This window comes from Rattus norvegicus, chromosome 13, assembly GCF_021556685.1.
Source record: "Rattus norvegicus strain SHRSP/BbbUtx chromosome 13, alternate assembly SHRSP_T2T, whole genome shotgun sequence".
NCBI classification, from domain to species: Eukaryota; Metazoa; Chordata; class Mammalia; order Rodentia; family Muridae; genus Rattus; species Rattus norvegicus.
In genome coordinates this window covers 96300277-96326790 of record NC_141546.1, presented here as the reverse complement: position 1 = coordinate 96326790, position 26514 = coordinate 96300277, and the positions used below count along the sequence as shown (strand labels likewise).

Below are 26514 nucleotides of genomic sequence, written 5' to 3'. Positions count from 1 at the left end.
ATTCGGTGCTCTTAACTGTTGAGCCACCTCTCCAGCCCTCATTTTCATTTTTTATTAACTTGAGTATTTCTTATTTACATTTTGAGTGTTTTTGTTTTTAAAGATTTATTTATTATATATGAGTAAAATGTAGCTGTCAGACACACCAGAAGAGGGCATCAGATCCTATTACAGATGGTTGTGAGCCACCATGTGGTTGCTGGGAATTGAACTCAGGACCTCTGAAAGAGCAGTCAGTGCTCTTAACTGCTGAGCCATCTCTCCAGCCCCAGGGTGTTTTTTTTTTTGTTTTTGTTTTTGTTTTTGTTTTGAACGTCAATTTTATAATTGATATATGTATGGATAAGTAGATATGATTTACTTCACCTTTAATATTCAGGGTTTTGGAATAAGCAAAGTAATTAGGCAGTCACTGTTTGGAATGTAAGGAAGAAGTTACATTAGTCGCTTCAATATTTTATCTTACGTACAACTTTAGAGCAGGGGTCATTGTGTAACTTTAAGAATACCTAGTCTTTATTTTGAGAGTAAGGAGGTGTTTAGAAAAGGAGATGTCAGTTTTATGTAGTTGCTGGGTAGTGAATCCTTAAGCCCTTATGTTCCCCTCCGTCCCCCAACCTCCTCTTTGAGATCGATGGCGTTGAGAAGTAAAGGTTAGAGAGATGTCTGAGTTATCACGGGAAGTGGCACTGTATAATAAAAGCCTGAGAACTTTGCATTGTGGGAAGACACGGAGCAAAGAGCCTTCCTTGTTATACCTGAGTAACCCCAATTTTTTTTTTTTAAGTTCTAAGGGATCTAATACTCCACTCTCAAGTCATACCACTAGCCCAAGGTTCTGTATTTTCATATTCATGTTACCAGTAAAATACTTGACCAGTACTGTCTGTACGCCAATGCGTTTGCCTTTGACGGGCATTCTTTTGGAATCCTACGGGCTAACAGTCACAGTCACAGCTTTGGAGTGCCTGTAACATTCTAGAACTGTACTGGGCACAGCTCTGGTGGGATGTATAGTATAGTATTCTTAGGTACAGGGATTAATAAAGTCACTTGAACAAAAACCAGCAGCATCACTACTACAAGAATGGATGTAGAATTTGTATCTTACTCGATACCAAAGCTCAGAAGTAGCCAGAGCCTCAGAATCAGGTTTGTTTTAACTCCAGAGCTCTTTGGGCCGTATTTCCTTGACTTTATTGTAAAACACTAAATTACTAGATAGAAGAATATTTCTGTTTTTTTTTTTTTTTTTTTTACTGTCTGATCGGAGACTCAAATTTGAGCCACAGACTTAGGAATCTCTTGGTTTAGCTTGTTTCTTCTGTAACTACTGCTCTCTTCATTTCTCAGCATTTGAGATACCCGTTTCATGATGTTCACGACAGAATTATTGTTTTCTCAAAGCGGGAGAGGGGAGTTTAGGGCTGGCGGGGTCTGGTGAGGGCTCTTTGTTGTCAGTTGGGGCATGGTAATAGGGCTAGGAGGGTGGCTAGAGGTTTTTCTTTCTCCTGACGAAGCCATCAATCTCATTGTCTTAGAGGTCACTCAACTGTAGTTAATTCCTAAAAGCTCTGTCTCCAAATGAGTTACACTTGGCACACAAAATGGGCTTGGTAAGAAAGAATGTGAACTCCACTTCCAGGAAAGGCTAACACCTTACAAGTTTATGTTGAAAAGCGATGTAAATGTTAAGCCGCTTTCCCGAAGTTTGGGACATCAGCAATATAAATTGTGAGGACACAATTCAGTCTACATAGCAGAACATATTTGCACGTTGTTGGAAAAAAGGTGATCTGTTGTAATGCTTGAACTAATCCTAGATAGAACTTTTCAAATGTAACTACAGAAATAATTTACTAAAGAAAAGTATGTATGGGGGAGGTAATATACCTAAGTCACTTAGGAGTTTTAGTAATATGTTCATATTGGGAAGCTTCCACACCAGAATTTTAACACAACATACAGCTTGCCTAAAGAATCCTTTTCATGGGGTTGGGGATTTAGCTCAGCGGTAGAGCGCTTGCCTAGGAAGCGCAAGGCCCTGGGTTCGGTCCCCAGCTCCAGAAAAAAAAGAACCAAAAAAAAAAAAAAAAAAAGAATCCTTTTCATGTGAAACAAAGGTATATGTGTCTAAGGGCTGAGTAAATGATACGGTTTATACCACAGCATGGTATAAAGAATACAGATTTTGAAATTGACCTTGGATTCAAATTCTAGATTTGACCTTAACTGATTTGTAAGAACTGTAAACTATTTAGACCTGAATTTCTTCCGTAAAATTGTAGTAATTTTTGCCTTGCAGATTTGTTAGGAAAATTAAATAAGGCCCTGTCTGGCGTAACACTTGGCGCACAAGATGGGCTTGATAAGGAAGAATAATTCCTCTATTTCTAGGAAAAGTCTAACATCGTATGAGTTTATGTTAAGAGTTTGAAAAGCCATACGAGTGTTAAGCTGCTTTAGAAGAGTTTAGACAATTCCGCAGAGTCTTAAGTTCAGAGTTATATGATCGGTAATTTCACTGGTACACATGGAGGTGAAAACTCATCTACCGGAAAGCTTGCCCACAGATGTTCACAGCCTCACTATTCAGAGTGGAAGGAAGAACCTGGTTGCCCGTAGTTTGAATGGTCAAAATGTGGCATACCCTTAAAATGAAATATTTAGCCATCAAAAATAATGAAGTATTGGTATATTCCACTGTGTGGACGGAAACATGGTAGGAGGTGAAGGCTAAATTCAAAAGGCGACATACTGAATGATTCTGTTAGTGTATCGGCGGTTGCCAGGAGTGAGGGAGGGATGGGAAGTCTGGCAAATGTTTGACTATGCATGTGCCTTCTTTTTGACACAGTGAGAATGTTGATTTAGTCGTGCATCCTTCCTTGTCTATATATTAAAAGGTGAATTTTCGTTTTTTTTTTTTTCTTTTTCTTTTTTTTTTCGGAGCTGGGGACCGAACCCAGGGCCTTGCACTTCCTAGGCAAGCGCTCTACCACTGAGCTAAATCCCCAACCCCCAAAGGTGAATTTTCTAGTATCTGAGTTACAGCTCCTATCCCCAGGCAGTAGATTATTCTTTCTTTCTCTCCCTTCCTTCCTTCCTTCCTTCCTTCCTTCCTTCCTTCCTTCCTTCCTTCCTTCCTTTACTAGAATAGACAATACGGAAAGAGAATCTCATCTGTTTCTTACATTCCCCCCCCCCCCCCACCCTTTTATTACTTTGAATTAACATTGACCTCTTTTTGTGTTTTCCTGAAGAGGACGGATTGGGACACATCTTCGTTGCAAGTACTGAGATCGAAACCTTGACCGTGGTGCCTTTGAGAAACCTGGGCGCATTTTAGAGTTTTATATTACTGCTAAATTAACAGCAGTTAGTTTCCTTGTTATAAATAAAAATGACCGTCTGGCGAGATGGCTCAGCAGGCCTATAGGTGCCCAGCCTGATGACCCAAGTGATCCTGGGACCTTCGTGGTGGAAATGGCTGCAGGGTGTGCTCTGACCTCTATTTGTATCTGTGGCACACACCCCATTCCAAAAGTAAATTAAAAAAAAAAAGTTCTAAAACAACAGTGACTAAGGCCACCAATAAAATGTGCTGAAGCATCTCATCTATAGGCTCCTTAGAAAACCGTTCAGTCTGAGGAGTGTTTTCCCTGAGTCTGTTTACAGCAATCTCAGATACCAGTGAGAGTTTTGTCTTTGGGGAGTAAGATAGCCACGATGACATTTTAAATGAACTGAGTACTTTTCCAGTGGTAAAGGCTTGCTGGAGTACCCGACCTTGATACCGATGATGTGAATTCAAATGACTACTCTTCTTTACAGGGTGCTGTCCTTTTTGGTCTCTGTCATATTGTCAATACGATAGGGGAGAAACTTCAGGGAAAAAAACCCTAAAACTCTAGAATGTAAGTAAAACAAATAGCCTTTTAGGTCAAATCTCAACGGAGTCCAAATTGCTCATTTTGCAGTTCAGTGGAGGGCTGGGGCTCCTCTGTGAAGTTTTTATAAATGTTTGTTTTGTTATGCAATCCTGTGATGTCATTGTTCCCCCTCCCATATTTTCACCTCCTGTTAGCTATAAGCAAAATTGGTAACATTGAACTTTTTCCTTCCTTCCTTCCATTTATTTATTTATTTATTTATTTATTTATTTATTTATTTCCCCCACTGCTCCCCCCCACCCCCCCCCCCCGGAGCTGGGGACCGAACCCAGGGCCTTGCGCTTCCTAGGCAAGCGCTCTACCACTGAGCTAAATCCCCAACCCTATTTTTGTATTTCCAAGACAGGGTTTCTCTATCCCTGGTTTTTCTTGCTCTATAAACCAGGCTGGCCTCAAACTCAAGAGATGCCTGCCTCTGCCTCCTGAACGCTAGAGTTAAAGGTGTGCACCGCCACACCCAGCTTTAGTGTTTTTAATGCTTTAAGATGTATGCATCTTAAATATTCGTTTAAAACAGTTCTTTAAAATCTACTCAATTACTTTTAGGAAGTGAACAAATTACTGTTGTTCAGATAAATATCTGGTGATTTTTCTGAGTTGCTTTTTCCCCCTCCATTATAAAAATGGTAACAGATTTTGCACATATCTCTCAAAGTATAAATGTTAAACACTCAGACCCAAACTAAATAGGCGTATGTTTCTGTGTGATGTGCTCATATGTGTCTGTACACACTTGCGTGTGTTTGCATGTGGAGGCCAGAAGTCAGCTTCTGTTGTCATTATCCTGCCTTTTTTTTTTTTTTCTCCTTGGGACTGGACCGCTCTCGGAGCCAGGAGTCCATCTGTCTAGCTAACAAGCTTCAGGAATACACTTACTTCCCCAGCCTACCGGTGTAGGTGCAGTGCAATCAGTTGTCTTTTAAGTGGGTGCTGAGGATCCAGGTTCATGCATAGTAGGCCTTGTAATTACCGAGCCCTCTCTCCAGATAGCTTGAGTTACAATAGTACTTTCACGGGCAGCTTTCTAGGCTTCTCATAATCCATACGCAGTTGTAAATGCATGTGTGTGTAAGTAAAGACTCTGCTTCTTAAAAATGGAGATGTGGAGAGATGGCTCAGCAAGTAAAAGGCGCTTACTGCCAAGCCTGGTGACCTGAGTTCAATTCCTGGAACCCTTGTGGTGGGAGAGCATCCTCATAGAAGCAGGGGAAGGGGAGGTGGGGGAAGGAGGAACCACCGGGAAAGGGGATAACATTTGAAATGTAAATACATAAAATACCCAATTTAAAAAAAAAAAGAATAACCAGCTTCAGGGGAAATCTGATGCCCTCTTCTGGCCTCTGTGACCACTTGCACTTACTTGATCACATGCACACATAAACGCAAGCACATAAGCCTGAATAAAATTCAACCATAAAAAAAGTTTAAAGAAACCTTAAAGGAGAATGCTAATCACTAAAAGTTTTCCTAATCTCTGCATATCTGCTGTGGCATACACACACACACACACACACACACACACACACACACACACACTCTCACACTCTCTCTCTCCCTCCCTCCCCCCCACCTCCCTCTCTGCCCCTTCCATTCCCCCTCTCTCCTTTTCCTTTTCTCCCCCTCTTCCCCCCCCAAGTCCCTTCCCCTCCCCCCCACAAGATTATTCTTTTGCATGTAATTGTTGGCATTAAATACAAATCTTTATAATTTTTAAATGACTACCTAGTAGTCCATTACCTTGCATGGATCATGTCTGCTTAATCATTTAAAGATGACTTTAAGGTTTGTTCTAATATTTTTTTCCCAAGCCCGTGCTCACCCTTTTTGGTTCTGGGAACCAAACCTAGCGTCTTGTTGTTGCTTTTGTGCTTGCTAGACAAGCACTTTTCCCTGAGCTAAATTCCCAACTCTGTTATGTGAGGTAGCAACATGCCTCTAATTCTAGTACTTAGGGGATGGAACAGGAGGTTGAGACCATGAGTTACATGAGCTTCTGTGTCCAAACATACAAACACCGCAATGAACATCCATGTAAGTATGTCTGTTTATATATGATTATATTTTAGGATAAAGTTCTAGAAATAAAAAAATCAAGAAACAGTATTTACTTTCCTCTTTTTTGTTTTTTGACTTAGGGTCTCATATGGCTCAGGCCGGCCTGGAACTCTAAATCCTCTATCTCTGAAGTGCTGGGATTACAGACATACGCCACCATGTGCTTCTGTATTCTTTAGTGTTTCCAGTTGACATCATTTCTGGTTGTTTTACCCCATGCAAACCTGTTAGCTCACCTGAACAATTGTTTCCTCATTTCTACTCTTGACTCTCATTCTCCATTCATCAATCAGATCTTAAAGTGGACACTAGATATCGTTCTCCCAATGCCTTCAGCAGCACTGTAGAATAAAACTCGATAATCAAAATTATGAAAGTCATTTGTGATTTGACTTTGTAGTTCCACTTCCCAGTACAGGCCTCTGCAAGGGTGCAGTGAACATTTGAGAGAGTATTAAATGAAGCAATTATCAGACTAAAAGGGATTTACCAAGTTTTGATATACATTATATAATAGTACTTTATCTAGAGTTCCAGTTTCCTTATACTCTGGCCAGCTCAGCATAATCAGTATTCTCCGTCTTTGCCAGTTTGACCTAACCTCAGTGGAGGTCTTATCACACGACTAGGCTGTGCCAGGTTGACAGTTGAAGCTAACCAGGACAGCGTGTTTCACGGGACATGCCTGTCTACCTGCTTCTCTTTCTCTGACCTGGCATTCCATCTCTGCGATAGCAACAACATCCTTAATTCTAGTATGCATATACATGCATATATGTCTATATATAGATAGGGGTGTGTGTGTGTGTGTGTGATTTCTCCTTGCAGCCTGTTTGCTTGTATTTCCTTAGCAATGGCAAGTCATGTGTTCACACCTAGAGTCTATCAGTACAGAAGGAGACCACACCAGATTATATGAGGTATTACTTGTCGGGCCCTTCATGTGAAATCTGACATGTGTGTCTTCTGAGTTTGTCACCTGTCTTTTAATTTTGTTTGGTTTCAGAAATTTTTAAGTTTCCTCTCAAATTTATTAGTAGACCATCTCTATCGTGTCTTTGTTATCCTGCTTTCCGTAACCTAAAGTTAGATTCATAGTTGCCTGTATTTTCTTCTGTTTGCTTAAACATCTGAAATTTTGAAGTGAAAGGATCATATCAACCATCGACTGTGTAATGACTTAGAGCGTTCGTTGAACAATCCATCCTTTTCTGTAGACTTGAAATACCATATTCATATTGTATACTGAATTTCCATAAAATCTGCTTCTGTATTCACTGGCTAACTCTTTGCCATTTTGTTTTTGTTCTGCTGTGGTGACACTGTCTCGGGCATGTGTCAAGTGTTCTGCTGTGGTGAACCTCTCACTGTTGAGCCATTCCAACCTCACAGTACTGTTAATCAGAGAAAGGGAAGATGCTCTTTAGTTTCAAGTTTTGATTTGCCTCTCTGTTTTCTGTTTTCAAATTAGCTTTAGAATAATTTTGTCAAAACTAGTAAAAATGAAATAACCCTTCGACCCTCAAAATCTGTTGCGATGGTAATTAAAATTACATGAAACTGGTAGATGGATGTGGTTAGGGGAGTGTATTGACGCTTTGTAATTCCATGTTTTCCAGTTCTGCCCTTATATTTAGACTTTATATGTCATGTCTAGAAAATGTAGCAATATACATTCTATTTTAAGTTTCACATACCATATAAAAAAGTTACTTTTTGAGACAGGCTCTTGCTGTAAAGCATAAGGCTGGTGTGGAACTTAAGACCTTGTCACCAGGTTGGCCTCAGATTTGTAACACCTCCCTACACCTGGGCTGCTTCCCCAATGCTGGGATTACAGGAGTGTGTTTATAAGTGTACAATACTTGTCAATTTATTTATTTAATATTTATAAATATTTTGTTATTTATTTAAATAGCCTAGGCTGATGAAGCTCAGATTGGCTTTGAAGTTGGGACCATTCTCCCTTGGCCTCTAGAGTGCTGGGATTAGTAGCATGTGTTTTGCTTAATTTTATCTTTTTTTTTTTGTATTTATATTTTAAAGCATACATCTTGTGTTTGGAAAAAAAAATTCTTTGCTAATGAATTCCAGTGTTAGCATTTATATTCTCACTTTCTTAGAGTTTTAAAAAATAACGTTTGAAAACGTTGTGAAGTGCTCGCCGCCCAGCAACTTCACCATGTGAGCTCAGCTGACACTGCCTTAGCAGCCAAAAGCTAGGGACTTTACATCCCTCTTGTGGGTGAGGAACTGGAGGCCGAGACAGCTAAGTTTTTCTCAAGGCCACTTAACCAGTACACAGTGGAACTGCTATTTTTTTTTCTCTGTCTAGAGCCTTGTTTTTTAATAGTAAGCTCTTGGGTTTCTCTGTAATTGTTAATGTTTACTGATCTGTAATTTGATGTTTGGGTGACTAATTTTTCTCTTGCTATTTCACATATAAGGAGTCTTTATTTTCTTTAAATAATTGGTATTAAGAACAAGGCCACGTAGAATGAATTGGCCTAGAACATTTCATAGATAGCAGGGCATAGCACAGCTGTGGAGAAATGGCTTCATTTGGATTTAATCTTGAAAAATGAAACAAAAGTATAAAAGCTTTGGTATGGTTGCAGCTATGTTATATTGTTAGGATGCAAGAACAGGGAATCAAGTGTTGGTTGCTTTAATATTTTTGCATAACTTTTCAGACAAACTTGCAAACCATAGTTTTCATGCTATAGTGAGCCTTTCTAATATGATAAACCCATTTTTGCTAAAATGATTGAGACTTAGTTTTCCTAAAAACATTCTTTTTTTTCCCAGATTATTTTGTTTTTAATCTCCTCATAACCAAATCTGCGTTCATTGTCTCCAGTTATAAACTGAGCATGTCACGTAACCTAGAGTGCTAATTAAACATTAAGAGAATCTTTTTTGACACACTTGAAAGGCCAAGTCAGGAGGATAAAAGTTCAAGGCCTGGGTTCTATAGTGGGTTTCAAGCCAGCCCAAGGTACGTAGATAGGCCTTGTCTGTTCAGAAGAAAACAAAACCTCAAACAAGCCAATTAAAAAAGAGAAAGTTTATCTCATGTCACTGAAGTCCCGAGGTAAGGTATACTCAGCATACATTGCGGTGCTCACTGACTTCTGAGGACCTGGGCCTCTGGTCATTTGTGGTGTCTACTTTGTTTCATATATACCTGGTAGCGTGTAGGTCATGGGATTTCCCTGCCTCACATTCAGATGAGGTAAGTCTTAGAGGAAGTAGATAGTTTTTTAATTTGTTCCTATTTAAACCCCTTAAAGCAGGGGTTCTCAACTTGTGTGGGTCATGGTTCCTTTTGGGGAGTACATATTAGATAATCCTATGTATCAGGTATTTACATTATGATTCATAACTAGTAAAAGTACAGTTATGGTGTAGCAACAAAGTCATTTTATGGTTGGGGGTCACCGCCACATGAGAAAGGTTGAGAGCCACTGTCTTTGTTTGTTTTTTTAAAAAGATTTATTTATTTTATGCAGTGAAGACACTGTAGTTGTCTTCAGACACACCAGAAGGGGGCATCAGATCTCACTACAGATGGTTGCTGGGAATTGAACTCAGGACCTCTGGAAGAGCAGTCAGTGCTCTTAACCACTGAGCCATCTCTCCAGCCCTGAGAGCCACTGTCTTAAGGTATAAAGCTGACTGCTGAAGTGATAAAATTAAGTCAGTATATCCACCACCCAGGAAGCTGTCAGCTATGTTGGCATGTAGAGCTTACCTTGAGTTCCCTGGTGCCTATTCTCAGTCTATCCTCCTTAGTTTCAGTGTTATCAGTGGCTTTGCATTAATTAGAAAGTCTTCTGTCATTTTCAGTGACTTCATAAAGGATCGTGTCTTTGGCAGGTCTACTTTTACTGTGTTGATGATTTCCTGGCGTGGCTTGCAGTAGACACACCTACTGTGGTGGAGAGATTGACTGGGCAGAGATGCAATGGTGGAGTCTGCAGAGATATGCTGCCTTGGAAGGTGTACTAGGACCTTTTATCTGTTTTGTCCTCTCACATTTTCACGAATGCATTGCTTGGGATTCATTTCTCCCATTGCTCTTACTCCTATGTAGTCTGTTCTCTTCTACAGTAGTCAGAAGAACTTCCTTGATTCGGATTTTACTAGCTTAGCCTCAGTCTTTGCAACCCTCTAGGTCTTCTGTTTCTTTCTCTTAGAATTAAAGACCAACTCTTCTTTATCATGGCTCAAATCCTCCATGACTATTCTCATGCTGTGATTCCAGAGTTAACAGAGTGGCCCAATAAGATAACCCCCAGAAGGACTTATAAATAAAGACGTGCTTAGACATTACCCATTCCCTTGTACTTAGCTTAGTGAGGGATGAGCTATCTGTCTGACTTCAAGAGCTATTTAAAAAAAAAAAAAACAAAAACAACTGATACCATGAGGATGCTGAACATATTTGTGGTTGATTTCCTTCTAAATAGTGATAGTAACACATGGCATTTAAATTCGCTTAGGTGTAATGGATTGGCACTGTTACTTTGTCTTCATTTAAGAAGTCTTGAGTTTTGGAGCTGAGGATTGAGCTCAGTGTCTTGCTGAGCATGTCCTTGGTATTTTTAATTGTCAAATCAGTTATATTACATTCGTAGAGGGCAGTGGGATGTCTAATACACATAGTGTAGGATGTGGCATGATTAAAACCATCACAGTTGGTTTGCTTGATGTGTTTTTGTGAGTACTTTTGTATTGCCTCAGTAACGTGCGTGTTAACCTGGCCTGAGGTGTTTCAGCTTCTGAGACTTACTGCTGAGTAAGCTCACCCCTCCTAGTTTTCCCTGACCTCTAGCTTGCTGACTCAACTCAGCTCAAACTCTGACCCAGCTCTGACTCACTCCCTTCTCTAAGCTGACTGACTTAATCTGGCTTCTTTCTGCTTCTGACTGAGCTTTTCTGCTTGGCCTCAAACTTCCTGTCATTCTGTTCTAATCTGCTGGCTCCTTCTCACTCTCTGGCTCATTCCGTCTTCACCTGTGTCTAGCTTGTTCTCTCTTCAACCTGTCTCTGTAAAATTCTGCTGATAAAACTGCTTCTTTCTTCTCTTCCTCTGCTGTTCCCTCCTGGCTGCCCCTTTCCTCTCCGTCCTTGTGAGATTTGGGCACAGTCTATTCTGTCAAATCTTTCTCTGATTTGTCACTTTGTCTGCCACTCAAGTAGACATCCATTTCAAAACACAGGCGCTTCCTTCTACAAAGTAACCTTACCCTTCATTGTTAGGGATTAAATGTATGTACTAAGGACTGAGCCACACCACAACTTTTGTTTTGTTTTTCACTAAGTAACACAATCGTGGAGTTCACAGTGTGATCAACTATCTTGCAACAGAATAGAACTTCAGGTGGTCCTCTGACCTCTTTACATGAATGTCCTGGTACTGGTAGGCAGGCACTCACACACAAATATACATTTTTTTAAAGTAAGAAAATTGTCCATGAGACATTGTCTATCCCAAATTTCAGGTTTGTTTTCCCCATAAATTAGGATTATTAGTTAATTGCCATATTTTCGAGATTTAGCATAATAAGCTTAGCTGATTTGTGTATTTAGAATTCTCATGCATGTAGTATGTATGTATGTATGAATGAATGGTTGTCTAAGTCTGGCATGTGCAAGGCAAAACAGTAGGCTGGGTACACAAGAGCTGGTAGGGTGTTGCTCAGTAATAGAATACGTGTTTAGTACATGCAAAATGCGTTCAGTCCAAGCGTCAGAGATGGTATTAGAAAAAGGAAAAAGTTGATTTTGGAGCCTGAGTCTGAAATTTGTGGATAGACCTGGTACGTTTTAAGTTAGATAGCATTCCTGGGTTTTTCGTATCAAGCTTTTGGTCTTTGCTCGGATTCCTTGACTTTTCAATAGACACCTTTTTACTTTCTGCTTCTTTAGTCATCGAACTTGTCTTTTTTATATGCCTCTCTATTAACACGACATTTGTTGGAAGCAGGGTCTCACTGTATATACGCAGCCCTTGCTTTAGCTTCCAAAGCACTAGTGTTGAAGTGTGTGCTACTATGCTCAGTGAGAAGCTCTTCTTCTATAAGAATCCCAGCCATACTGGATTAAGGGTCTGACCTGGTGTCCCTTCCGCAGTGACCATGTTTGTACATAAGGTTTTATTCTGAGATACTTCATTAAGGCCCAGCCTGAGTTTCCCATTTGAGTAGGTATCACAACTTTGATCTCATTCATCTCACTTTGGTTAGACAAGCTGCCTCAGTGACAGATATAGAAGGAAACTTGTATATGTGTCTAAAAAAAAAATAGATGCAGGAATCAGGATAAAGCCACTAGTGCTAATAAATGCAGAGCTGTGGGGTCTGAGATCACACAAGATGCAGTTTTGTTTCTATGCATTAGAAATGAACCGTCCAAAAAAGAAATCCAGAAAAGCGGTTTCATTTGCAATAGAATCTAAAAGAATAAAATACCAAGGGGTACATTTAATCAGGGAGTTAAAATATATATCCTGAAAACAGAATTTTCCTGGATAAAAAGTCAAAGATCTAAATGAATGAAAACAGTTACTGTTAAGAGGGCAGTGCTACCCCAAATGATACACGTGGATACTGTATGACATTCTTTTTTTTTTTTTTTTTTTTTGGTTCTTTTTTTCGGAGCTGGGGACCGAACCCAGGGCCTTGCGCTTCCTAGGTAAGCGCTCTACCACTGAGCTAAATCCCTAGCCCCCAGTGACATTCTTTGTAAAGGAAAAAACCCATCCAAAGTTGGTGGAATTTCAAGGGACCCAAACTAAGGCAGAAGTAGAAGGTCCTTATGCTCAGTTTCCAAACTGCTGAAGTCGACTGCTGAGATTGCTCAGCGGGTGAGACACTGATTACCAAGGCTGAACATGAGGTCAGTCCCCAGGATCCATGTGGTAGAAGAGAGTTGATAACCCCTTGCAAGTTCTGATGTCCACACATGCACCCTGGGTACACACGTGCACACACATTCACACGCACCTACCTACTAACTAGTATTTTTAAAAATCTTACTAAAATGCTGTAGTAATAAAACGCATGTAGACTAATGAGTAGAAGAGTTCAAAAATAAACTCTCAAGTACAAAGGAAGTCTGTTTTCAACAAAAGTAAAAAGCCTCTTGGGTGTGTTGACTTGGACGTGTAAATTTCAGCACTGGGGAGGATGAGGCAGCGGGTTTGCTGTTGGTTTAAGGCCAACTTGAGATACAGAGGGAGACTGTCCTATTCCTATCCCCCCACCCCCCAACACCTTCACCCTCAAAAGGAAGGAGCAGTGATAAGATCATTTATTATTGAAGGTTCTCTTCTATTTAACAAGTGATGCCAAGGAATTATTCCCAGGTCTTCTGAAAGGTATTTTAGTGCCTTCCCCACAGTTGTGTCCGCATGCACACACTCGTGCTCGCACACGTTTCTGAACCTTGACCCTAGTTATCTGGGCTACATGAGAACTCTGAAAATAGGACCAAACAAAAATTATTGACATAAGCCTATTAGTATGTTAAGAGTTATCTGAGGGAAAAATGTTTTTGAATTTAAATATTAGTGAAATATAAACAAAAAACTTTCCCAAACAATGTGTGTTTCATTGTATAGAGCAAATATTTAAACTTAACTCATTTTCAAATGGAGCATCTGAAACAGGGCCTAGGCTTCTTTTGGATATTTGCTCCTGTAGGTGTAAGCCAAGTGGCTAGATTCTCTTATGACAGTGTTTGCTATTCCTTACGTAAAGTAAACATGATATGTAATTGCTGCTGATCATTGAAAGGCAGCCTCACAAATGTTCTCACTATTGTTTTACAGTGGAGAAACTGAGGCTTACAGTGGTTAGGTGCCTTGGCTAAGGTCATGTAATTGGTAAAGACAGCTGTGATTCAAATCAAAGTCCTTCCTGTTAAAACCTCTTTCATGGCAGACTGGACAAGACCTTACAAAGCTTTAAGGTGAGGGTAGTGAAGGAAGGCATGCCAGGTGGCGGTGGTGCACGCCTTTGGCCCCAGCAGGCAGATCTCTCAAGTTCAAGGCCAGCCTGATCTACAGGCCAGCTAGAACTACACAGAAACTCTGCCTTGAAAAACCACAACCAAAATCTCACAAAAGACGCGAATTGCCATGGACTTCCTATTAGTTATTTCTTAAGCCGGTATATAGGGTGCCCTTGCGTTGGAGCACATAGTATATGATAGAACCTTGTTTGAAACACAAGTTTGTCTCATTTCCAAGCTTAACATATTTTTTTCTTGAAGTCTCTCTAAGAATATTCTTTCCTGCTGGATTAATAACTTGATACTTAGGGTTTAGAGGGTGGGGATGGGGTAAGGCACAGGGTTATTTCAGAGACTGAGTCCGTATATACAAAGCTGTGTCTCTATTCTATATAACAGCCTTCATTTGTAATAAACATCAAGAATATGTGGAGGTTTTTGTGATGTATAGATTGATTTATAAGCTAATAAATTCCAGGTGCTCCTAAATAATATTCTTAGACAATACGTTGTAAGTGGAATAGCTATGTTTATGAAGTTAAGGGGTTTCTTTGAAAGTGTGGAAAAACATTTTAAAAAATGTTTTTTGTGTGTGTTAAATCTGTCACACATTGAGGCACTTAATATTCTCACAAATAAAAGCACAACACAGTGAAGGTATTTAAAGATACGATTGGAATAACTACAAATTTTATTTAACCTTGGTTTTTTAGGTGGAGAGTTTTTATTTGAGAAGTTCTCTGAAATGATAATCAGTTTACCTATATACACTGTTCATTGAAGTGATTCAGATCCCAAGAGAATTAAAATGCTTATAGTTCTTTCTGGTAATTACAACTTTTTAAGTCAGCTGAAAGTATCTGTTATATTAAGTTATGGAACAAGAGGTATATATGCACACCCAAGCTTTATTACCGCTCACCTAAGAAATGGGCAGGTGGCTAAGCAGTTAAGAGGACTTGTTGCGGGGCTGGGGATTTAGCTCAGTGGTAGAGCGCTTGCCTAGGAAGCGCAAGGCCCTGGGTTCGGTCCCCAGCTCCGAAAAAAAAGAACCAAAAAAAAAAAAAAAAAGAGGACTTGTTGCTCTTGCAGAGGGGAGCCAAGAAACCCATTACCCACAAGGCAGTGCACACCTTCTACAACGTCAGTTTCAGAGGATCCTACTCTATCACAGCTGGTGTACAGATATACATTCAGGTAAAAACACCAGTGCACACAAAATAAAATAAAACCAGAACTGCCTTATAGATAATGCCCCCCCCCCCCCCCAGAGCTGGGGACTGAACCCAGGGCCTTGCGCTTCCTAGGCAAGCGCTCTACCACTGAGCTAAATCCCCAGCCCCTAGATAATGTTTTCAAATGGAAGTATGGCTCCAAAATGAGCTTAAGTAGGGGTGTGTGTGTGTGTGTGTGTGTGTGTGTGTGTGTGTGTGCGCGTGTGCGCGCGCGTGTGTGTGTGCGTGCATGCGTGTGCTAAATAAGAAACAATGAGAACAGAGAAACATTGAGAGTAAAGGTATAACAATACTTCAGAGTTCTAGGTAATCTAGATTTATATTTACATTTTGTAGTTTCAGAAGTATAAATTATACAATTAGACTTATATTGATAGCATATGCAAATATTTTTTTGCATGCTTTCTTAACCTAGATGGAGTTATTGTGGCTTGGCAAATCAAGAAAGGGAGTCTTGTACTGTTTGCAGACTGCAGAATCTTGTTGCTATGCAACAGGCATTGTCAGTCAGTATTGGGTATAGTAAATTGGTATTCTCTGTCCCTTTTTACCACATGCTCATTTTGTGAGTGGTTTGGGGCCATTTTGTAAGTTTTTATTTTAAAATGGACATTTAAAGATTTTTGTTGCTATTCATAATTGGTTGTATTTAAGGTGCATGGAGTTTTTCTGCATGTAGAAGACATTAAAAATGCTTGTGCCTGGAAGAGTTTGTAGATCTGTTTCTAAATTGTTTCAGGTTAGAACAGTGTATTTTGGGCTTGTTGCTGAAAAGATAGCACCAACTTCCAGAGTAGATTTTTATTTGAGAATTCAAGTTAAATATTTTGAGCATCAGAACTTTATGGTAGTGCAACATGTTTTGAAATTTTCTCTTGAAAATTAAGAATTTCTCAACATTCTTAATTGTAAATGATTTTTTTAAAGTGGGAATCTTGAGCTTAAATCTTACGTAGAATATAATGATTTATTTTTTAGTAGGAAAAGTTAAAATATAATTTCTTGGTTGATGGGTAAAAGTGTTTTACGTTGTGGTAAAATAACATAACGATAACATTTATCATTTAAACCACTTTTAATATGTATAATTCACTGGCATTAAGAAGATGCACATACGGGGTGCACACCATTCATCAACTTTATGGTTTCCGGAACTGGCACTGCTCAGGCTGTCTTCTTGGTCCTTCTAGTTAACTTGTATAATGTTAAGCCTTTACGAAACTGCACATATGGTAGAATAGAGCTAATAGAATGTAATGTGTGTCCTCTGTGGCATCGAAAGACCGAGACACAGAGTGATATAAAGTCTCCGGATTGTGCTCTCCACCACTGTGCTGTGTGCTGTGCTTCCTTCTTTTGAAATTACATTGTTTTTTGTTTCTTGGTGAGAGCAATGATTTTGTTTTTGTTTTTTTTTTTTTTTCTCTTTTTTTTTTCGGAGCTGGGGACTGAACCCAGGGCCTTGCGCTTGCTAGGCAAGCGCTCTACCACTGAGCTAAATCCCCAGCCCCCGATTTTGTTTTTTTATTTTATTTCATTTATTATTATTTTTTTGTTGTTCTTTTTTTTCGGAGCTGGGGACCGAACCCAGGGCCTTGTGCTTCCTAGGCGAGCGCTCCACCACTGAGCTAAATCCCCAACCCCTGATTTTGTTTTTTAAAACAATGCTTTTTGTAGCTTTTTAAAGTTAATATTTACTGTACTTTGCTGTTTAGTTTGGATGTAAATCACTGCAATATATATATTTTTCTAGATAGTTTTATGTTTTTTGTGTTTTTTGGTTCTTTGGTTTTTGTTTTTTGGGTTTTTTGTTTTGTTTTGTTTTTTTTCCAGTCAGGATCTCAAAACTGTGACCAGCCCCAAACTCTCTGCAGCCCAGGCTGTCATTGACCTCACAGTTCTCCTGTCTCAGGCGTACCAGGTATCGTGACTTCTAATACAGTGCTGTCCAAAGCAAGACAGACTGTCACCTTGAAAATTGGACCCTTGCAGATTCCTCTTTCCTTCAGCCTTGTATTATATGAACACTATAGTTCCATTTCCACTCCCTTATGTTTTTTCCCCCTTGAGACAAGGTCCCTTTGTGTAACACAGTCTGCTGTTGAATTTGCAGTCCTTGTGCAGCAGCCTTCTCCTGGCTCCTGGGGTAGGTGTGAGCCCCTGGGTCCTGCTGCTGTTCCTCTACCTTAAGGAATTTACCTTTCTCTTTGATTCCCACCCTGCTTTCAGTATTATGGTAGATTTTCTACCTGAAAACCCAGAAACAAACTATCTATCTATCTATCTATCTATCTATCTATCTATCTATCTATCCATCCATCCATTCATTCGAACATATTTGTTTCTCTCTTTCCCTCTCTCTCCCTAGCTCTAAGTGTCCTGTAACTCTCTGTGTAGACCAGGTTAGCCTCGGACTCACAGAGATCTGCCCGTCTCTGCCTCCCTGGTGGTAGGAGTAAAGGCATGCACCACTACTCAACAGAACTCAAGAATGTTGATCGTCTGCATTTTATATGTCATACATGTTGCTTAAACCCCTCTCCCCTGAGGGTTTCTCTGTGTAGTCTTGGGTGTCCTGCAAGTTGCTCTATAGACCAGGCTGGCCTCGAACTAACAGAGATCCAATTAAAGACAGCTCTTATGTTGTGATTTGTTTACAGGTGATTATGCACGCATGCATTTTGCTTTTGATCATTTGGTATTTGGTATGTTGTCCTTTTTTTTTTTTAATGCTTTTAGGAGGACGCTCAGAATTTTATTAGATGAACGCTCTATTGTAGATTACCTATTTTCTCCTAAGTGACTATTTACATTGTGTAGAGTGGTTTTGTATAATGAATAATGCTTTCCTGAACCCAAAGGGCTTTTTTCTTAATTGTAGACTATGTCCTTAAGATAGAATTCCAGAAATAGTATTAGATCCCTTAAGAAATAGAGACAGTTTTAAAAGCTCTTGAATCGTATTGCCAAAATGCTTTCTAAAAGTGTCGTGCCAGGTTCTATGCTAGCCAGCAAATACAGTGTCCACGGCTTCACAGCCTGCAGCAGCAGGGAATGTTTTGATGTTGACCTTTAAATTGAAGAATAATTAACTTTGGGTTCTTCTGAGCGTTCCTCCTAAATTATACTTAGACTCTAGGTTTGGTTGTGGTCAGGTTAGTGAGAAGGACGGCTTAGCTTGTCTCTGCTCTTTAAACCGTTGAGGTTTTACTGTGGTGCATCGTTCATTAAGGCATCTATTGAACGCACGAAGTGATTTTCCGCTGTAGAATCCCAAGCATTTTGGTAACTTGAGTGATAACAGACAAACAGGACTTGCCCTCCAGATGTGTCATAGCATCTGGGATTGATTCATTTGCTCCCTGAGTGAAGTATAGATAGATTCTCCCCGAGGATGTAAGGAGAGACATTAGAAAGCGTTCCTACCAAAAGTTGGTCATAATAGTGACTCAAGTTTTCATTGGCTAATAACAGCATTCCGCTTGGGCCCAGATCACTTTGACTTAAGTGACTTTTAGGTTTGTTTGGTTCTCTCTTCATCTCATTAGCTGATGTCTTGGTGTTCCTCCTCAATACGGCTTTTCTCTTCTCAGTGATACTCAGCTCTGGGTCGGTAGAGCCTGTGTCCTGCCGATTCACAGTTCAGATTTGTGTGGTTTTGTTGGTTGCTTGACACAGGGTCTTACTCCATTGCATAGGCTGCCTTGAAACTCAAAAAGCAGCCTATGTGCTTTCAGTCGTGAAGCAGCCCTGCTGTTTCAGCCCCACAAGTATTGGCATTGTAGGTGTGCACCACTGCTAGCGATTGGTCAGAAATGCTGGTCACAAACATTCCTTTTTAAAAGAAGAAATGACAGGATGTGTGTATGAGTATGGGGTTGTTTTGGTTGTTATTTTAGGGGACAGGATCATGCTGTGTATCCAAGGCTGGCCTGAAGCTAAACATAGACCAGGTTGGCTTCTAAATGCTGGTTCTTCTTCCCCAACTTATAGGTATGCCTTGCCATGCCTGTATTTTAAGACATTTTTTAAAATAGAACATTTGTTAAGAGACTATCTCTTTCCTTCCAAGATCTCTGCTCACCTCTTTATTTATTTGTTTGCAATTTAGTATAATGAATACTGTTTTGGGTATGTGAAGAAAATTAGAGGCTGAGACAGGAATCAATTTAAGAACATTAATTTCCTGCTTTGCATTTGTCCTACATCAAGTGATTGTGCCTTGGTTTTAAAAATTGAACATTTGTTCCGTAAGATATTTTCACTCTTGGACAGAAAATCCACTTTAAAATTAGCTCCTTGCGGGGCTGGAGAGATGGCTCAGAGGTTAAGAGCACTGGCTGCTCTTCCAAAGGACCTGGGTTTAATTCCGAGCATCCACACAGTAGTTCACAACTGGTCCTAGGAGTCCAACATACATGTGGTGTATAGCCTCACGTGTGGGCAGACACCCATTCACATGAAAGCTTAAAACCTTTTTTTTTTTAAAGCTACTTGCTCAGCTCTTAGATGTTTCTATTCACATGCTTTTCAAGAATGAGTTTTGTATAAAGAAAAGAGGAATTTCCTGTGTTCCACATTTACATTTCCGAGTACAGTGCTTCACCGGCAACTGTCAAGTGAAGGAAGGGCCCGTTTAACTCTGCCAGATTAGGTTAGGTAGGCATTTTCTAGTCTTCCCACTACATAGAGACCATGTCCAAAAGAATCCACCCAATGACAGCTACCGAAAGTGTTCAAAAATTTGGAGTATTTCTGAGACCTTCATCTTGGTCTTCATCCCCTTTGAGGTTCAGTTGCTGAGGGAATTAGCCATTCCTTTCATTGGGTAGGGCAGAGTCATCCAACTTGTCCTACATTGAGTACACATTTTATTGCAGGTTTTCAAAGACCGGAAAGGGTTATCTCTACTATTAAGGAGCCTGTGATTTGTTTATTTGACATGAACAGAGCTCCATAAAACAAGATAAGGCTGTTGCCATAAGTAGTGGTTTTTCTGTGAGAAAAACAAGGGGCATGGAAAAGTACTAGGCTCGTGTTAGGAGCCTGATTTTGAGTGAATTGGTTAGAGGGAGAAACCAGTCACAGTGAGGTTGAAATGTGACTGAATCTTTAGGCAGCCAGTTTGGTAGGAGATTAGCACCCAGCTTGCTGTGAAAACTGTTATAATGAAGGTTAAGTTCTTAAGCCAGTGCTGGCCCTGCTCCTTGAACCATTGTTCCTCTGAAGTATGTGTTACACTATTAGGTTTAGCTGTGCAAAATTACCAGTTTGGGGGGAGGGTTAAGAAACTAGGTATTGGCAACGTTAATTTTTAAATGGTTCAACCCTGAAGGTTTTTTTTCCCCCATTTTCTTTTAAACTTACACAGTTCTTTCCCTGTTTGTTGTGTTTGAGTGTTTTACCTGCTTTTATGTCTGTGTGCCACACGGGTGCCTGGTATCTAGAGGCCGGAAGAGGACACTGACTCCCTTGGGACTGGGGGTATACACAGTTGTGTGCTGCTGTGTGGGTGCTGGAAGTGAATCCTGATTTTCCAGAGAAACAGTCAGTGTTCTTGATGACTGAGCCCTCACCAACATCTCGCCTCTCCCTCCTTTTTAAGACAGAGCCTCACTATGTAGCTGTGGTTGACCTAGAATCACTTCCTCTAACCCCTGAAGTGCTGGGATTAAAGACATGTGTGCCAGCTATGAACATTTTTTTAAATTTATTTATTTTATGTATGTTAGCACACAGTTGCTGTCTTCAGACACACCAGAAGAGGGCATTGGACCCCATTACAGATGGTTGTGAGCCACCATGTGGTTGCTGGGAATTGAACTCAGGACCTCTGGAAGAGCAGCCAGTGCTCTTAACCGCTGAGCCATCTCTCTAGTCCCCAGCTATGAACATTTTAAATGGTTGCAATTTATTTGACAAAGCACAATGAATAAAACATTGACTTGACTGGTCCTTTTTATCATTATTCTGTGTGTGTATGTATGTGTGTACACGTGATTATGTATATGTGTAGACCTTGGTGTAGATGTGGAGACTCTAGGACAACTCACTGAGTTGGTTCTCTTCTTCTGTTTGTGAGATGTAGAAATTCATTTCAGTCCATCCAGCTTGGCATCTGTTCCCTTTACTCAATGAACCTTTTATCTGGGACTGTCCGGATTTCAAACAAGAATGCTCGAGATGGGATGTTTGTTCTCTTTTCCTTTTCCTTTTATGTCATACCTGTTTGCTCACTTAGCTTCTGAGGGGGTAAAGTTCCCCAAATCTCGGGATTCTGGTAGGTTTTTCTCTCTGTCATTCTCTCTTCCACAAACATCACGTAAAAACTGTGGAATAGGGGCTGGGGATTTAGCTCAGTGGTAGAGCGCTTACCTAGGAAGCGCAAGGCCCTGGGTTCGGTCCCCAGCTCCGGGAAAAAAAAGAACCAAAAAAAAAAAACAAAAACAAAAAAAAAAAAAAACTGTGGAATAAGTGGGAAAAGGGGTTAAGAGATGACATTGCTTGCTTGCTTGCTTGCTTGCTTTCTCCCTCCCTCCTTCCTCTATCTATCCCTCCCTCCCCTCAACCTTTTCTCCCTTTCTTTCCCCCTCTGTTCCCTTCCTCAATCCTTGGGGCCAGTGAACTTGCCTGAGAGCAGCTTCCCAGTGAAGCTGTCTTTAATATAATCTAAATAAGGAGAGGCAGGGGTTGGGGGAGACATTGTTTTAAAAACTGGTCTAACATCAGAAATGGACTAAATAGGAGTATCTAATTGCACACAGTGGTGGCAAGTGTTGTGAAGGCAGTTTGTCTTTGTGTCTTTGTGTCTTTGTCTTTGTGTGCATATTGAATTGGATATTCAGTGTCTTTATACTACTGTCCCTAACAATTTGAGATACACTGCTGGGAGAGATGACGTGATGTGGGGTGGCTCTCAGGGTGAGTTTGAGGGTGTAGCATTTTGCCACTGAGGACCTTCTCTTTGTTCCGGTGATCCCATCAGTTTCTTTTTTCTTTTTTCTTTTTTTTTTTGGGGGGGGGGGTTCTTTTTTTTCGGAGCTGGGGACCGAACCCAGGGCCTTGCACTTCCTAGGCAAGCGCTCTACCACTGAGCTAAATCCCCAACCCCATCAGTTTCTTTTTAAAGAGAATAATGCTCTTCCTATACCTGCCAGGTAGTAAGTGTAGTTAGCAGAATTTAGGAGGTTTTAATTTTAAAGATACTTGTTCAGAAGGAAGATAAGAGAAAATTTAGGGTACAGAAGTAACACCTTATCATTTCATTCTTTTACACAGTGTCCACCTACAAATTTCACAAGTCGAGTTTTTAGAGAAGCCACTGAAGGTCCCTTAGTGTATCAGAAAAATGAGAGAAGAATCCCTAGCATAGTAGGTGCTTGTCTAGGATCCATTTTGCATCTGGATGGCCCTTTTTTGAGGGGCAGGGGAGGGGATAAGTCATTCATACAAAGAGTTGCTGGTGAGGTATTATTTGATTAATTTTAGGGGCATTGGTCCATGGTTCACTTCTTTTTTTATCCCTAGTTATTGGAAAAGTTGATTGTTAGTAAGGCTGATTGCTTTTAGGGAGTTGTCAGTTTCCTCTAGGGGCACATGTGGAGGGAATGGAGACGACTTTGACCGGAGCGACAGCTGTGAGCAGTCTGTTTGGGGATTAGGTGCAAGTTGGCCTGCAGTTGAAATCTGCCTCCTGGCTGCTGAATTATGGTTGTTTTTTTTTTTTTTTTTTTTTTTTTTTTTTTTTTGCCTCGAGGATAAAGGCTTTGCTGCTCACTCTGGTTACATTTACTTAGCTCTGGCTGGTATTGCTTCTAACTGATTATCTTTCTCTGTAAAGAAGTTTTCTTTTTTTGGTTCTTTTTTTCGGAGCTGGGGACCGAACCCAGGGCCTTGCGCTTCCTAGGTAAGCGCTCTACCACTGAGCTAAATCCCCAGCCCCAAGAAGTTTTCTTTTTTTTTTTTTTTTTTTTTTTTTTTCTCGGAGCTGGAGACCGAACCCAGGGCCTTGTGCTTGCTAGGCAAGCGCTCTACCACTGAGCTAAATCCCCAACCCCCCAAGAAGTTTTCTTTAAGAGTGGTTGGCAGCTACAGGGAGCAAATTGAAAATGTTACTTGTGCTTTCTCTTGAGTTTTTCTTGGAACTGAACAGTTATCGGTGACAGAATGTTTGACTTTAAAATGAACTATGATCTTTTTTGTAACGGTAGCGTTGTAATCCTTCTCATTGTGTTGATGAAAGCCTCAAGTAATACTTAGCCAGTCAGTATTGGGTATAGGAATGTCCACTCTCGCAACCTTTAGAAGCTTTTAAACTTAGCTGGGGTTTTTAAGCATCCTCAGCTGGGGTTGCATACATGGGTCATACATGTGACCAGTCGTGATGATACTAATTATGTTGAGCAGCTTATTGTCAGCTTAGCACTGTGCGACTGAAAGCCTTTGGTTGTCTAGGTGAAGACGTGTTTAAACGCTCTATGTATCTGAACTTGCCGCAGATGCTGTTAATGTGGGTGGGTGTGTGCTGAGTTCTCTGTATCCACATCCTGAACCAGGCTCATACAATGAGTAGTAAGTAGTTTTTTTAGATTTGGCCTTTTTGGTCTTCTGTCGTATCTAGATGACACATTGCGAGCCCCAAAGAGTGGCTAAGGTACGAGAAGCTTTGGGTTAAAGATTAATGCGCAAGAATTACAACAAGAATTTCCCTACGCTCCTTTAGTTTGACGTCTTTGGGTATAAACTCACTTTTGAAGGTGCAGCAATCAGTGAATGGATACACTTTAGGGTTGTAGGGTGCCAGGTTGTGGCTGAGCCTCAGTTGTCTGTTGGGCGCATGTTGGGAGTCTTCGAAACCTTAGTTTGTGGTTTGAAGACCTTAAAGGTGGGCTCAGCTTTTCAGTGACTACAGATTTACTGCCTGTAGATTGGGACTGCTTATATTGAAGTTGGGATCTGTCTCCTCCCAACATGTTTATCAAGGTTCACTTTGAAGTTCTGGTTGCTAGTATCAGTTTTGATTTTTCAGACATCTTATCTAGCTTGTCTCTTCAGAAACAAGTATTTTTCCTCTTTAACTGTTTTTGTTTTCTTTTTAGTGCTGGAATTTGGACTCAGGGTCTTAAGCATACTAAATAAATGCTCTGCCACTGAACTACATTCCCAGTGGTGTGTCTCTTCTGTTTTTATATGCAGATGTAATATATAGTTATAGATACAGATTACATGTCCTGACCTGAGATGCTTGGGATCAGAGTACTTTGTGTTTGAAAAGATTTTTTTTATATTTATTATATATAAGTACATTGTCGCTGTGTTCAGACACACCAGAAGAGGGCATTGGACCCCGTTACAGATGGTTGTGAGCCACCATGAGGTTGCTGGGAATTGAACTCAGGACCTCTGGAAGAGCAGCCAGTGCTCTTAACCACTGAGCCATCTCTCCAGCCCCTTGAGGGGCCCTTATAAATCAGAATATTGGCCTAGACTTTACCAGCTGAGCATCTGGAATTCTTGGAAACTTTAGAGCATTGTTAAAGTACAATACAAAATGCACACCCAAAGTTGATCACCAGAGAACAGTTAGAAGAGTAAATGTGATTAAGTTGCTTTTCTTGTATAATTAAAATTTATTTGTAAAAGTAAATCAAGCTATTTACTTGACGAATTTTCAACTTTATTGTATTCTTATGAGTTCTGAAATTCTTTTCGTGGATGCTTTTTATCTGTGCTTGGAAAGCACATCAGGATTGCAAGATCAAGATAGGATTGGTGTTGGTGTTGGCATGTTATGAGGATGTTAAAATTCGAGACATCATTTTCTGAATAGATCATTGTGATATTGCAATATCCTCAGAGCCTTGTTTGGTTTCTGTTCTTTCTGCCTGACATACAATTCTTAAAGCTCTGGGATGGCTGAAGTGTTCACTGTGTTTTTGCAAAAGACACTGAGCTGTGGGAGTTGTTTTATAGAGGAGTCCATTTATAATTTGGGTATTGGAAGTTTCAGCCTCACTTCACATCTCTGGAGAGGAGAGGCTGAAGGTTGAGTCGATTAGGAGTGGCTAGTGATCTGGGTAGTCAATTTGACATCATGAAGCCTCTTTTAAAAACCCACATTTGAAGGGATCCAGAGGAGCTGTAAGAAGAGCACAAGTGCTCAGAGATTGAAATGCCTCTTCTCTGAACATATGGGAGCTTTCCCACTCAGGACCCTTCCAGACCCCACCTTATGTAGATCTCTTTATTTTCCTGCTCACTTGTGCCCTTTAAAATAACCTTATATTTAATAGGTGAGCATAAATGTTTTTCTTAGTTCTTTGAACCAGATATAACAAATCAAAACCCAGAAAGGGATTGTTAATAATTTTATCTAATCTGCAGGAGCATGGGTGGCATCACAACTTGTGATTGTCACCCAAGGTTCAGATACATGTAGGACTGACTCCCAGTTGTCTCCTGAAGAGTCTAATGTCAAGTGGAGCTCTCTCAGCGTGCTGGGAATTAAACTTAGGGCCATGGTAAGTAAGTGTTCTTCTGCCCAGAAGTGCTGTTCTGAGTGCTGTGTAAGAATAGGGCAAGCTGGGTTTTTTGGTTTTTTTCTTCTTCTCTATCTGTAAGGTGTGCTATAAGGGTACATGTTATTTATTAGGAAGGAGTTCTGATTAGCTTTTGGCCCTGTTATGACGGAAAACAATGCTGTTGGTTTGCTCTATTTTGTTTAACTCAATATGTGCCCTTGTAATATATTTAAAAACAGGATGAAAAAAAAAATCATGTGTTTATTATAGAAAATTGGCAAACTAAAAAAGCAAAAGGATTTATTGGTTAACTGCATGAGTGTTATTACTGATAAGCACTGTTCTTCGGCCTGGGATCGTGGAGGTAAACATGCCCATGCCTGTGCATTCACAGAGTTTTTTCTAGTAGTAGAGGTGGGAGGAAGATATATCAATAAAGCTGTTATTCTCATAAAGCTGTTATTCTCAGTAAGTGCAATGAAGATAAAATATATAGCAGGGAAAGGGTGGACATAGAACAGAGCATACTCAGCTTGAATGATTAGAGAAGTCTTCTTAAGGGGTAACATTGAGATAACCTAGCCAATGAGGACATGGTGAGCAGGAAAAAGCTACTCCCACGTAGAGGATTCAGAAGTCCAAAGATGAGAGAGCTTGCTTTGTTCAAGAGACTGAAAATGGTATCTGTAGCACAGTATCCTCTCCTTCCCTCCTTTCTCCTTTGCCTTTCCT

General features: G+C 40.3%; 1 protein-coding gene across 14 annotated transcripts in view; it reads left to right on the top strand.

Annotated features, from left to right (window-relative positions):
* The window catches only part of Enah (ENAH, actin regulator), a 120396-nt gene that overhangs the window by 4779 nt on the left and 89103 nt on the right, over positions 1-26514 (top strand). For 4 of the 14 annotated variants that reach the window (XM_087581273.1, XM_087581276.1, XM_087581271.1 and 1 more), the window contains exon 1: positions 987-1152. In XM_087581273.1, coding sequence (XP_087437399.1) covers positions 1088-1152 — 65 coding nt within the window. In that variant the 5' untranslated portion in view covers positions 987-1087. 14 annotated transcript variants of the gene reach the window in all.